At 31.6% G+C, this 13,856-nt stretch overlaps 1 protein-coding gene across 1 annotated transcript; it reads right to left on the bottom strand.

The window, feature by feature from the left end:
* Positions 1-229: 229 nt before the first annotated feature.
* Positions 230-1,027, bottom strand: LOC124372024. The gene has a single exon (XM_046830398.1). The coding sequence runs from the start codon at positions 1,025-1,027 to the stop codon at positions 230-232; it is 798 nt and encodes a 265-aa protein (XP_046686354.1).
* Positions 1,028-13,856: the final 12,829 nt, after the last annotated feature.

The raw sequence follows: 13,856 nt of genomic DNA, 5'->3' as shown, positions 1-13,856 counted from the left end.
GCTCCATTATATACAAACAAGTTACAAAAGATAATATAAACAGGACAATGATTGCTTAAATAAAATAATAACTTAATAACCTAATCATGTATAACAAAGAAAATTAAAACAATTTTTTTCATTAAAAAAAGAATGAGTAGTAAAATGAGATCAACAGGCATGACGAGCTGCAAACCAATTCAGAATGCTCCTCCTGAAGCACAACAGGCCACCTCAGAAGAAGTCAGCTTCAGCCGGAATGGTAATTACCAAGATGATGGAGTCTAGCAATGGTTCCGGACCTCATGTAGTTGGTTCTGTAGAAGTTATGAACAAAAAGATCAGTTGATCTAGTGGAACTTGGAGTCCGAAAGCCAATTTCGCCCAGAAGCTCGGGGCAGTTAATGATCCCATTTATAATCTTGAAGAGAAACATTATGTCGTGCAAGTCAAAGCGTGCCTGAAGTGAAAAGATTTCGAACTGGCTAATAAAGTTCTTAATTGGAACATCAGGGAAGTTGAAGCCCAATCTGGCACCAACCAATCTCAAAAATCTTCGCTGAACCCGCTCCAGTCTTACTATATGATGAGTGTAAAATGGTTTCCAAACCACAGAAGCATACTCCAGGATTGGACGTAGTAACGACTTATAGAGTATTACAATGGAGTATACAGACAGACCTCCAATTGCACCACACCACATAAAGCCCAAAAGCCTACTAGCTCTACTACAAATGGAGTCGATATGGTTATCACGGGAGAATTTGTTGTTTAGCAGAACACCCAAGTCCTTTATTACATCACTATGCTGAATTAAGGTCCCATTTATCTGGTACTGAGTAGGTCGAAGAGAATTTTCCCGCTGAAAAGAGATTACCTTGCATATCGAGGCATTAAGTTGCATCCCGTTGACTATACACCAGTTGCATATTCTGTCCAGAGAATCCTGCAGACGAAGACAGTCCTCCAAAGAACCAACACCATTGAACACCATGTCATCAGCAAAAACCTGAAATTTGCTGTCGATCACATCACTTATATCATTCATAAACAGATTAAAAAGGTAAGGTCCAAGTAGAGAACCCTGGGCACCCCAGAAATAACTTCAAAAGGGTCAGAGCAGCTATTTGCAAACTTTACAGTAGAAGATCTTCCAGAAAGGTAACATCGTATCCAAGACAAAAGAGGGTCCACAATACCATATGACTTAAGTTTAGAGACAAGAATTGAATGGTCGACCCTGTCAAAGGCCTTGCTGCAATCAAGATAAATAGCATCCACTTGCATACCTTTAGACATAGCTGTTAATATATATGTAGTCTTCGAAAATAACAAGATTAGTTACTGTGGAACGACCAGGCATAAAACCATGTTGCTCAGGAATCAGAACATAAGATATAAGAGGCTTAAGTCTTTCAAGTACAACAGATTCGAAAATTTTCACAATTGGAGACTGAATAAATTGTGATAGGTCGATAGTTGGTAGCATCCCCAGGGTTACCATGCTTAAAAATAGGAACTACAAAACTTGACTCAAGAGTAGAAGGAAAATAACCATGCCGAAGACTATCATTAAAGAGACGTGCCAGTGCTTCACAAAGAAGATCACTACAATGGTGCAATACCACTGGAGGAATGCCATCCGGGCCACAACCTTTGTAGACATCAAGGTCGTCAAGCCTTCGTTTGACCTCTTTTGGGCTACACTAAACAAATGATAGAGAAAAAGGGTTATCCTTGGTTGAAAAGCACGGTGCGGCAGTCGATGAGGCTGAGAAAACACTGGAGAAGTGACGAGCAAGGATGTCACATATGTCGCGAGGACTTGAAGCAACAACATCATTTAGCTTCATAGTGGTCTGGGTAATATTCACTTTTCTTGTAGAGTTAACGTGGCTCCAGAAAACTTTTGGATTTTTAGAGATAGACATATCAATGTGTGATATATAAGAGAGATAGCAACTAATAACACGGGATTTGCAAGCAGCTCTAGCTTTAGAAAAAGCATTATAGTTACTTAAAAAACCAGTCCACTTATACCTCCTGTGCAACATCTTCTTTTGGATATCAAGCCTTTAAGTTCCCCATTAAACCAGCGTGGAAACGGTGATGAGTTAACTCTTCTTAGAGGGGTATTCTTCTCTACAAGACCACTAAGGCCCAAAATATATTTATTAAAAACCTTGTCATTACTAGTAAGTGATTCAGGTAGTAAGGAGTTATTCAACGTGAGCAACCCCTCTCTGATGCCCTCCATGTTGCACTTATGAAAATTTGGTACAAATCTAGGCTGGGCATCAATTGAAGGAGCCGATGACGTCAGTTCAATTTCTAGGGCTGGGTGGTACAAATCTCCACGCACCAAAGGGTCCAATGAACGAGAGACAGTGCAAGCAACATCAGAGAAGACCAAATCCAGTTGAGAGCCATGAATATTAAACACATTACTGTATTGTAATAACCCAAGATTGAGACGTATCACTGATCAAGTCAATCATAGATGCTGAACTCACAGCGCTAGCAATGTTAAAATCACCAAGGACTAGTAAACTCCCATCATATCCTATTTGCAATCTTAATTGTTCCAGTGATTCACAAAAATGTTGGAATTTACTGTTAGGCTGGTCTGGGGGTATATAAACAGCACAAATAAACAATTTCGTATGACCAGAATAGGCACAGACACACAGAGCTTCGATTTCACCAAAATCAAAGTCAATTTTAAGCCCATTGAGATTAGCTTGCAACGCCATAAAAACACCACCACCACTACTCTTACTGCTGGTCTTAGAAGATCTATCACAACGAAAAATATTGTAACTCCCAAGACCCAATTCAGCATCACAAACATCAGGCGATAGTTTTTACTCAGAGGAGACAATTATATAAAACACATTTAAACTAACATTCTGAATTAATTCTGGAATCTTAAACCTAATACCATTAAAATTTTGATAGAAACATTTAACACATGCATTGCCGTTGATATTAGCTAGTTTTTTTATTAATATGCTTAGTTTTAACAATCATTGGTACACCATTCATGTACTTAATTGTTATTTTATCCTCCCCAGCAGCAAATCGAGATTCAAGTTCTTTACGAAGTTTCTTTAATGACTCAATTTCCTTGGGAGTACGGTCCCTGGACACTCTAACTTCCTGTAGACGAGGGTCAACTGCTATTAAGTTCTCAGAAGAAAAACTTTTGAGTGCAGAACGAATGTCGATCTCAGCAGGAAAAACAAGTTTGATAGGTCTAATCTTTTTAGGAGATCTAACACCTAGTCTGAAATATTTTACTCTGACAGGATCAAGATGCGGAACGACGCAATTTATGACTTTAGCAATTATATCAGACTCATGGGATTTAATTGCCTCAGCGAGGCTACTAGATGCCTCGGGTACATTAAATAATATAAAATTATATCTCCTTCGGTTTCTTTCACTTAATTCAGCCATTATACCATAAAAACTGACGTCTTCGACCCTGTCAATATGATATTCAAGGTTTCTGACTCTCTTATCGAGTTCATCTAACTTCGGCTCGATAGCTATTAGTTTATCCTGAATAGTCTTAATTTCAGTCTTTATAATTTTACTATCATTTGGGACATCGCTCAACCTAGTCACCATAGAAGCTAGAACATCGACTTTCGTTAGCAGTTTACTCAATATGTCACTTAGATTAGTAGGAGCAAAGTTTATGCAATCAGCCCTGGCGCAATGCCATTTTCTATTCAAATCACCTTGCCAGTTTGGTATATTCAGCCTTCGTTACCCCAACACAAGCACGGTGAAACCATCTACTACACGAATCGTCGCACTAAAATCCCTCATCTCCATCACCAACAATTTTCACACAAATAACGCAAACAGCCTCATCCTGGGGGTTCATAGTGTCAGCAGATATAATAATGAAGGTTAACAATTTATGGTGAACCACCAGCCCAGTTATGAAGCTACACAATCCACCACACAGTGAGCTGGCAGATACACCAGAAGTATGAAAGCCTGACAAAATTAAATAAAGAGAAGAAACTCTGACAAAAGAATAAATAACAGCCGGGCAACTTAATACAAACGATGAATATGACATCAGTACATGCAGCTATGGAAAGGTACAAAAAGACTTCATGCAAAAAATAATGACTTGGGAATTGGGAAAAAAAGAAGACATATACTTTAAAAGTTCATGAAGCAAGCAAAGATAGTATTGGACGCCGATTAGCCAATGAGGTTGATTAGAAATTACTGACAATTAACATGCAAGATTGTCTATTTTATGTGAGAGTTGAGAGCTATGCCTCACAATTAAATGATAATTTCGGAAAAGAATACTACTAAAAACTAAAAATACCATTCACAAACACTCACGGTAAGTTGTAGATACAAATTTGCAATTTGAATAGCAAAGAAACTTGAAATTCACATAAATAACAGTGAAATAGCACAGCAGATAAAAAAACAACATCCAGCCATCCACAATGTCTTAGACACTTCCCAATATAACAAAGATTGCAATCTAGTTATAACTAAAAATATATACATTGTTAACTGTACTTTTTAACATTAAAAAACTAAAGGCAAATTAAACAATAAAGTGAATTCAAAAATAGAATTTGTGTACTCTTGAGGAATTTATAGTTTACTTAAGTCTTCTTGAGTATGCACTAGATATACAGCTGAATTTTTTCCGAAGGAAGAGTTTTCCATTTCGGACTCACAGGAACCGGTATTTACTTTTCTTCCCAGGATGCCTTTGTCATGGCGAGAATTCTTCTCCGACAGGAAATCGTTCACGTATGTGGCTCGTAGACAGAGTACGTTTCACAGCTGTTTTTGGTGAAGTCCTCATTGTCCATACGCGTCACGAACTTTACTTTTCTTTCGTGAGGATTGTCTCAATTTTTTTCATTCCCCAGTCTGTGAAAAGCATCAACATTAGTCCAAAATGTACAAGTCCAGTGCCCTCCAGCCTCATTCACTACACCTTCTGCACCTTGATTTTTTCCACAGGAAAGTCATGAATTTCCTGTGAATTGTTACGTATGTATTTTCCACAACTATTTTCGCTTAAAAATTTTGTGTTAACACTGTTTGATGCAGCGGCGGTGTAAACCAAAAAGTTAGGATACTTACAATTTTAGTAAGTCAATGTCCTTAAATGGATGTGTAGCTCATCAAATATATTAGTTGTATTGTGTATTGAGAGTAAATGTTAACTTTCCCAATAGGGAAAGTTAACAAAGATACACAAAGATACACAAAGATACACAAAATATTGTGTTTCATAAAAAGTTTCTATCGAATGTTTATTTCATTTCTAACATATTGAAAAATGAATAATATAAAATTTCATACTTTTAAAATACCTATAAATCATGACAATAACAGGGTGGTGTCTTGATTTTCATCTAAGTCGGTTCACATTAGTTTCAGTCTAACATCTGTTGACTAAATAATTGCCTGCCCGAAGTATCAAAACATTCAAATAGTGTTAACAATGTTCCAAAAATGGCAGTGATTTGATCCAGTAATAGTAGCAATTTAACTAGATAATCCAATGCCATAATACTAAATATATGAATTCGTTTATTTATTGAGAGTAATTGATTTTATTGTTAAAAATTTCTATTGATTGTAGTAAAAGTATTGTATTTTTCAAAATAAATAATCGTATTTAATTTATTCGTCTGGTAGGACTGCATTTAATACAGTTAATACAATTTCAGCATTTCCAACCCAGTAGACACTTAAATGTCTCTTTTAACGATTCTCTTTATTTTAATTATATATGCGTTTTTTAAATATTACTTCTTTATTAATGAGTCCGAGTAGTATATTAGTTTAAATTGTTTAAAATTACAGTAAAAATTGTAATTGCTTTTTGCGATAAATAACTGTTATTAGCCTTTTTCTTAGATAGCATTTTGTTCCTCAAATGTTCAAACCAATGAGCGCCTCATTTTCCGATTCTGTTCTGTTATACTTTTTGGGATTCAGTTCTCCTTCTTTTAACTCTTATCTGTATAGTCTATTGTCAAGCTGAGTTTACAGTTTAAAAACATTCTACTAAACGAGTTTATACATGCAAAAATGCTTAGAAATTTCCGTCCTGAAACTTCATACTATCACTGTCCGCACTTAAAAAACGTAATACAATAGACCATCATTATAGTGAAGTTCAGTATTTAATGTTTTGGTTTATATTTAGTAGTAATATAAATATTTCATTTATTGATAAATTGGAAGTAAAGATTTAATAGGGAAACTTTTGGTTTTAATAAATTATGTCTTATGTAAATTTTAAAATTTATATACTGTATATATATATATATATATATATATATATATATATATATATATATATATGTCTTAATATAACGAGTTGTTTGTCTAATATTATTCGTAATATTTACAAAAACATGTCATTTCTTTCAGTCGTATTTTAATTAGATTTCATATCAACAGGTTTCATTCATCCTCAACAGGTTTTTGTTGGTATGATTAAAAGATAGCTCAAGTTATAACTTAAAAAATAAATTCATTCTTAAAGGGTTATTGCAACAAATTCATTTAAAATTGAAAACAAAAATTGACTTTTGTCACCTTTAACGAAAGTGGCCTAAATGGCACTGCTTAGTGTTTTCCTGTCCCTGTTGAAACGAAAATTGAGTCATGTTCATTATATCATTGTTATTTTTAGAAGCCCTTAATGTTTTTGTTTTTTTAATTTTAACCATTTTGGTTTAAAATCAATAAACCAAACTTATCGACTATTTTAGAAAGTTCTTTATTTACAACAAATCTAAAGTATTAATAACAGCTTGATAAACTAATAATTTAAAACTGTATTCTTTTTTATTACCCAGAAAACATGGTATTGTAATTCTTAGACTTACACTGACCGTGACATGCTCGTATATTTTATGGTACCATCAGTCTCCGTTTGTCACCTGTTTACTGAAAATGGCTCCCCACAGCTATGTCGAAATATTAAAACATCGCTTTGTTAACTGTAAATTTTTTATATTTGTAGTGAGGCATTACAGTACATTTTCTTGTAACATTATTTAGTCATTGTCTCAAATAGTTTTAATATACAACTTAATAAACATTTCTGTGTCTCTGTCAGGGAATTCGTTTTATTACGCTAATTGTTGTTAAATTGGTCGGTGCACTGGAAAATACTTTATCGTCGAAATAACTTCAATCTCCATACAAGATGAAGACATATGAGCTAGCAAGTGTGGTGCAGAAGAGATACTCACGTGTTACTTGTCGTGAGTTTTCTTTGGTGCCTCACACATTCGAGGCATCAAAATCATCTTTCAAGAGGAATCATAAAAAAAACTACGTCAATAGGTTAAAGGTCTAACGATAAACTTATACTGTTTATGCAGTTCAAGAATGTTTTACATTTAAATCGAAGAGCATATTGTACCAGATACACTTAGGTAGCTACAATAATGAAACAACGGTTTTATTCTCTATATTCTCTAAATTTTCATGATTTTACCGTGACGAATCTTGGCTTATAAAAATAAATTAAATTCTTACAATACTTGGCCTTAAACAACTAAGAATATGATTTGAAAAAGCAAATAATTCCAGCAATTTAAATATTTTACTTTTTACAATTTGAGTCAATCTTTTTAAAGATTTTTCTTATTATTCATTAAAAATAATACATAAATAATCCCATTACTTTTACTTTGCCAGTTTTTCTTTTCTTGATAATATTAATAGTGTTTCTTATTTTATTCAGTAGGTAAATATGCAGATTTTGCAAGTTTTTTTATTTTACTCTTACATGTTTGCTATTGTACTTAGTTATGTTCTGCAATTGTTCATTTTCCCGTACCCTGGTGTGTCTAATATATTGACTTACTCTTGTGGATATTATAAAACCTTTTCAGTACAGAATGTTCACTGGACTTTATTAAACACCTGTAAGCCAATAAGTCACAATATAGTAAATTAATTAGTTTAATACATCTCTCATCTTAACTATCCTACAAATTCAGATAGCCACATTTATACAATTGTTACAGGATGAACTTTGAGTGCATTATTTCATTACTTTATTACAAGCTATAATTTTGTATTATTAGATTTCTCTTATCAGATATATTCCTTAGAGGGAAAATATTAAATTTAGTTTTTTAATTTTATATCTGTAAACTGTACGAAGCCCTAAATTTCCATTTGAATTATTTGAATTTTCTCATTTACAACTATAAAGTTCTTTTGAAAATAATTTTAAACGTTTAAACCTCTCTGTTATAGATACTATCTAACATTTTGATTGTTATTATGTTCTTTTTTCATATTACTACTATATTAAACATACTTAACAGTAATTACTCTACAAAATGCTTAATAATTACAATACATTATTGCATTTATTTTAATTTGGAATAAATAAATAGTAGGCCCTACCGTTTTTTCCTAATATTTTTATTACAAATGTTATTTTTACGGATTTCGATTGTTTCATTCATACCATGATCCGTCTCCATAACCAATTGTGAATCATAGATATATGTTAACTGATGGTAAAACAGCTTTTGTATATTCCAATACACCCAAACATAAATAACATTTCTTTGTTTAAAGTTTGCTTTTGCGTTGGAAGAATATAAAAGAAAACAGGATTTTCCTCTTATACCATGGTCAGTCCCCATAACCCATCTTGGATTGGAGTGATATGTTAACTGTTGGCTAAACAAAGTTCAAGATCCTAATTGTTATGTGTTATGTTCGTTGTTCCCCTTAGGATCATATAACAGATCTGGAAACGTAGTGTTACTAATTTTGTATGTAACCGAAGAATGTCAAATGTATGGAAATTCATGTTTCCTTCAAATCTATCTTCCTTATTATCTTAAACAAAGTTGTTAAAAGCAAAACCGCGCATGTTATTCTCAAATTATTTAACTTTTGTAGGTAAATTATTAATAAATAATCAAATCCACTCATAATAACTTTATAAATAGATAGGTGTATAATTGTAATTAACAACCACCTAGTGTTAATGTATTACACGTTATGTATAATTATAGAGTACCATATTTTGCTGTTACTTTTGTATTCTGTAGCACTACATTTATTTCTCAAATGTGTAACAGTAATTCTGTTAATTTCTACCATTATTGTTTTGGACGCTTAAAAATAACACATCAACACTATTTTGTAACATATTCGTTAAAGATGTTATACGAATTGTATATTTTTATTTTTAAATTATAATAGTTATTTACTATGAAAACTCATGTTGTTGAATCACATTACTACAGCTGTAAGAAAATTGTAATGGAGTTAATTTAAAAGGTAAGAATTGTGTAAAAACACTGTTAATAAGGCCAGTAAACTGCAGGGATGACACTATAAGTCTGTACGTGTAGTAAAGGTATATTACAATATTGTTTACTTCCGCCACACCCGCTGTACAGGAACTTTTGGCCAACTCACTTCCAGCCATACTCGTGCTACTCACATTATTCGCGATGTTAACTAACAAAGAACTGAACGTAAATGTATTCTGTGATGTTGGGTCAACAATGTCCTATTTAATCATGCGATAGTTTATCGCACAGAGTGAATCACAAAACTGTGTTGCCTCACAAATAGGCAAACTACTCACATAGTTTTAACAATGCAATGACACTAATATCCATTTACTAGTAGTAACCTAATATTAAAGTTTACTTAAACTGATTGATGGATTAATAAAGGTAATCAAAAAATAGATAACGTTGATGAGTTTTTGTATAAATATGAATGGGAATGAATGTTACACGAGACAGGACCATGGAACTGACACTCTGATTTATACGAGAACCAAAAACACAAGAGGATTTTATATACAAAACACCGACATAACTTTCAAATGGTGTTGGTCTCTGTATCTCATTTACTGAAGACTGTCAAGAAGACCGGTCCAAACTTGCTGAGAATTCTGCGCTAAAAGATGAGCAAATCCCAAAACATTTGTTTTCTTGTTGTTTGTCCTATCCAAGAGTCATCAGACTTAGTGATTAATTATCTTGAGAATTGATATTCAGTCTATACGGTAACCCCACTCATCACCAGAGTATCTTTGTAGAGTTGTTATCTGAATTTTCTTTTAAAACGAAACATTGTTATAACAAAAGTTCTTAACCTTTAAGAGGCTGTTATAGTTAAGATATTAAAATAAGAGTCAAGATTTAGAAGTAAACATCAGGAGTCATCGAAACATCTCAAAATCTACAGTGAATAAGTCATATTATGCTCATTAACCGAGCATATTAATCAGTTGAAACATTAATGATTTATAATAACCATTTGTAACTGAATGTTTGACGTAGCTATTAATTATGTTATTCATTTAGATTTAATATTGAAAACTGACATGTTTACACTTAGTCATGTGGAAAGTTATTGAGCTGTACAAAGCTGTTATAGTTATAATAATAAAACAATAGTAAAGGTTCAGAAATAAACATCTGGAGTCATCGAAACATCTCAAAATCTACAGTGAAGAAGTCCTTTTGTGTCCGCACGTGTGGTATAGTTGAGATTTTTGACGTGTGATACGTTTAAATCTCTGCCCTACCACACAGGCGCGGCATAATAATCATCTCTCAAGAGGAAACAGTGAAAACTACGTCAACTGGAAAAAATTAACAAGAATTGTTATTAGCTAGAATATGTGGCTGGAGTTAGTGAAGTGTTTCCAGCGTAACTTGTCGTGGAATACTTTGTTATTCCATATTGTTATAACTCGATATATCCACAGTTAACCAACAACATAAACTTTTAAAATATTATTATTTGTAGTGATTACCATCATAACCACCGAAAATAAAATCTACAATTTACTTTAATCAAGAACAGTGCTTAATTTATAGCTTATATTTAACAGTAATATAATAATTTAATTTAATAACAATACTTGTTTATGAAAAACATGTGGCGTTCTTTGTAATATAGGTTTTGAAAATCTATTTATGAGCTAGTCAAAAAATAACTAGTTTTTATACCTCTCACTATTTTTAATTAGTTTAATGTTATTTCCCTTGAATGTTATTCTAGTATGAATGTGTAAACTAGTAAGGACTCCTGCGTATGTAGTTTTTATTTGTGTACGAATACGTTATTAGGCTTATTGATTTCTTTAGTTTCGAATAGACGATTTAAGTGAAAGACATTTTAATAAGGTTAAAAGATGACAAGAAAATTGAATTTAAAATTGCAAAGGCTTAAAAATGTTTTAAATTAATATTATATATGAATACGAGTATATTTTCACAAAAAATATGTTATAGCTTTATTCATATTTCAATAACGTTTGGCGAAATTTCTTTATCCTCATCCTCAACTATTTTCCGGTAGCCTGATTTCAAGATATCCCTATTACTATTTTAAAAACGAAGTCATGACAATTGATAAGTGATTTCCAGTTTCTTATTTCTTCAGGAAAGACTACTTAAAGGGTTACATCTACAGCAAGGGCAATATTTTAGTGGTTTCCTTTTGCTTCAAAAACCAGTTTTTTAAAATTATGTCATTGGACGGCTATATTTTTTATCAATCTGAAACATATTGGATATACCAACCTTTGGAAATTTTGGAATTAACTGATACAGTTATATCTTCAGTTGATAAGAAGCATGTTACGCCATTTGTATTATGTAACGCTTGAGAAATTTAACTAAGTTATACATAGTATATTGGTAAGGAAGTTAGAATTTAATTGTTTGAGATAGTGAGTTTTCAATTAATTAACTTATGTTTATCAAATAGAAAACAAATGGTTATAATTTAAAAAAAGCTAGTACTCGATTTTCAATTTTAAGCATATCGGCATATTTTAATGATCGCAGCATTACCCAAGGCTCGGTTCATTCCATTAGTATTTCTAATTTATATGAACTCCTAGCATTTGTAACTATCATAGCATAGCTATATAATCTGTGGTCCTGCTTGCAGATGACACCACTCATATTGTTAAACATTACCATAAACTTTACATAATTAAATTAGTTGTATATAATTATACCTGATGGAAAGAAAAAATATTGAACGGGATAATTATTATTGATATTAATATATTGGCCAATAAACTTAATATTTATCTCAAAAAATCTATAAAACATTGCCTCCAAACTAAAGAGTGAAAACTCCAAAAAATTATATTTTAAAATTTCTTTAGAACGATATCTCATTAACCGAGCATTTTATTCAGTTGAAACATTAATGATTTATGATAACTCTTTGTAACTGAACGTTTGACTTAACTATTTATTATGTTATTCATTTAGATTTAATATTGAAAACTGACATGTTTACACTTAGTCACGTGGAAAGTTATTGAGCTGTACAAAGCTGTTATTGTTATAGTTATAATAATAAAACAATAGTAAAGGTTCAGAAGTAAACATCAAGAGTCATCGAAAAAATCTCAAAATCTACAGTGAAGAAGTCATATTATGATCATTAACTGATTATGTTATTTAGTTGAAACATTAATGATTTATGATAACACTTTGTAACTTAACGTTTGACTTAACTATTTATTATGTTATTCATTTAGATTTAATATTGAAAACTGACATGTTTACACTTAGTCACGTGGAAAGTTATTGAGCTGTACAAAGCTGTTATAGTTTATAATAATAAAACAATAGTAAAGGTTCAGAAGTAAACATCAAGAGTCATCGAAAAATCCTCAAAATCTACAGTGAAGAAGTCATATTATGATCATTAACTGATTATGTTATTTAGTTGAAACATTAATGATTTATGATAACCCTTTGTAAACTGAAACGTTTTGACTTAACTATTTATTATGTTATTCATTTAGATTTAATATTGAAAACTAACATGTTTACACTTAGTCATGTGGAAAGTTATTGAGCTGTTATAAAGCTGTTATAGTTTTATATTATTAATAAAACAATAGTAAAGGTTCAGAAGTAAAACATCAAGAGTCATCGAAAAATCTCAAAATCTACAGTGAAGAAGTCATATTATGATCATTAACTGATTATGTTATTCAGTTGAAACATTAATGATTTATGATAACCCTTTGTAACTGAACGTTTGACTTAACTATTTATTATGTTATTCATTTAGATTTTAATATTGAAAACTGACATGTTTACACTTAGTCACGTAGAAAGTTATTGAGCTGTGCCAAAAGCTGTTATAGTTATAATAATAAAACAATAGTAAAGGTTCAGAAGTAAACATCAAGAGTCATCGAAAAATCTCAAAATCTCAAAAAAAAGTAAAGTAAAGAATCTACAGTGAAGAAGTCATGTTGTGTCCGCACGTGTGGTATAGTTGAGATATTTGATGTGTGACTCGTTTAATAATCTTCCGTACCACGCAGGCGCGACATCAAAACCATCTCTCAAGAGGAATCAGTGGAAACTACGTCAACAGGAAAAAAGTAACGAGAAATGTAATGAACATGATTACGTTTTTGGTTTTAGTGAATAGATTCCAGTGTAAATTGTGAAATACTTCTATATGCCATAATATTACAGCTCGATATGAAGTGTAATTAAACGCCAACCAAAACTTTTTAATTATTTTGATTTTTTTTTGTTATGTTTTTATTTTCATGACTACCAAACTAACCACAGAAGCTAAACTCTGTAATTTAATTTAATCACGAACAACATTAAAATTTAGATTATATTGGGTAGTAATCTAATAATTTTAATTTATAACAATTATAGTTTATAAATAACACATAGTGTTCTTTGTAATATAGTTTTATATAATTTTACTAATGAGTTGATTGGAAAATAACTAGTTTTATACCTTTCACTATTTTCAATTAGTTTACTATTATTCCCTTTAAAATCTATTGTAGTATGTAT

This window comes from Homalodisca vitripennis, unplaced genomic scaffold (assembly GCF_021130785.1).
Source record: "Homalodisca vitripennis isolate AUS2020 unplaced genomic scaffold, UT_GWSS_2.1 ScUCBcl_2392;HRSCAF=7106, whole genome shotgun sequence".
NCBI classification, from domain to species: domain Eukaryota; kingdom Metazoa; phylum Arthropoda; class Insecta; order Hemiptera; family Cicadellidae; genus Homalodisca; species Homalodisca vitripennis.
Note: the sequence above shows the minus strand (reverse complement) of the source record. Positions and strands in the feature narration are given on the sequence as shown.

Excerpts from the sequence above, each read along its gene's own strand:
- LOC124372024 (XM_046830398.1), bottom strand. The coding sequence starts at position 1,027 with ATGAATGATATAAGTGATGTGATCGACAGCAAATTTCAGGTTTTTGCT.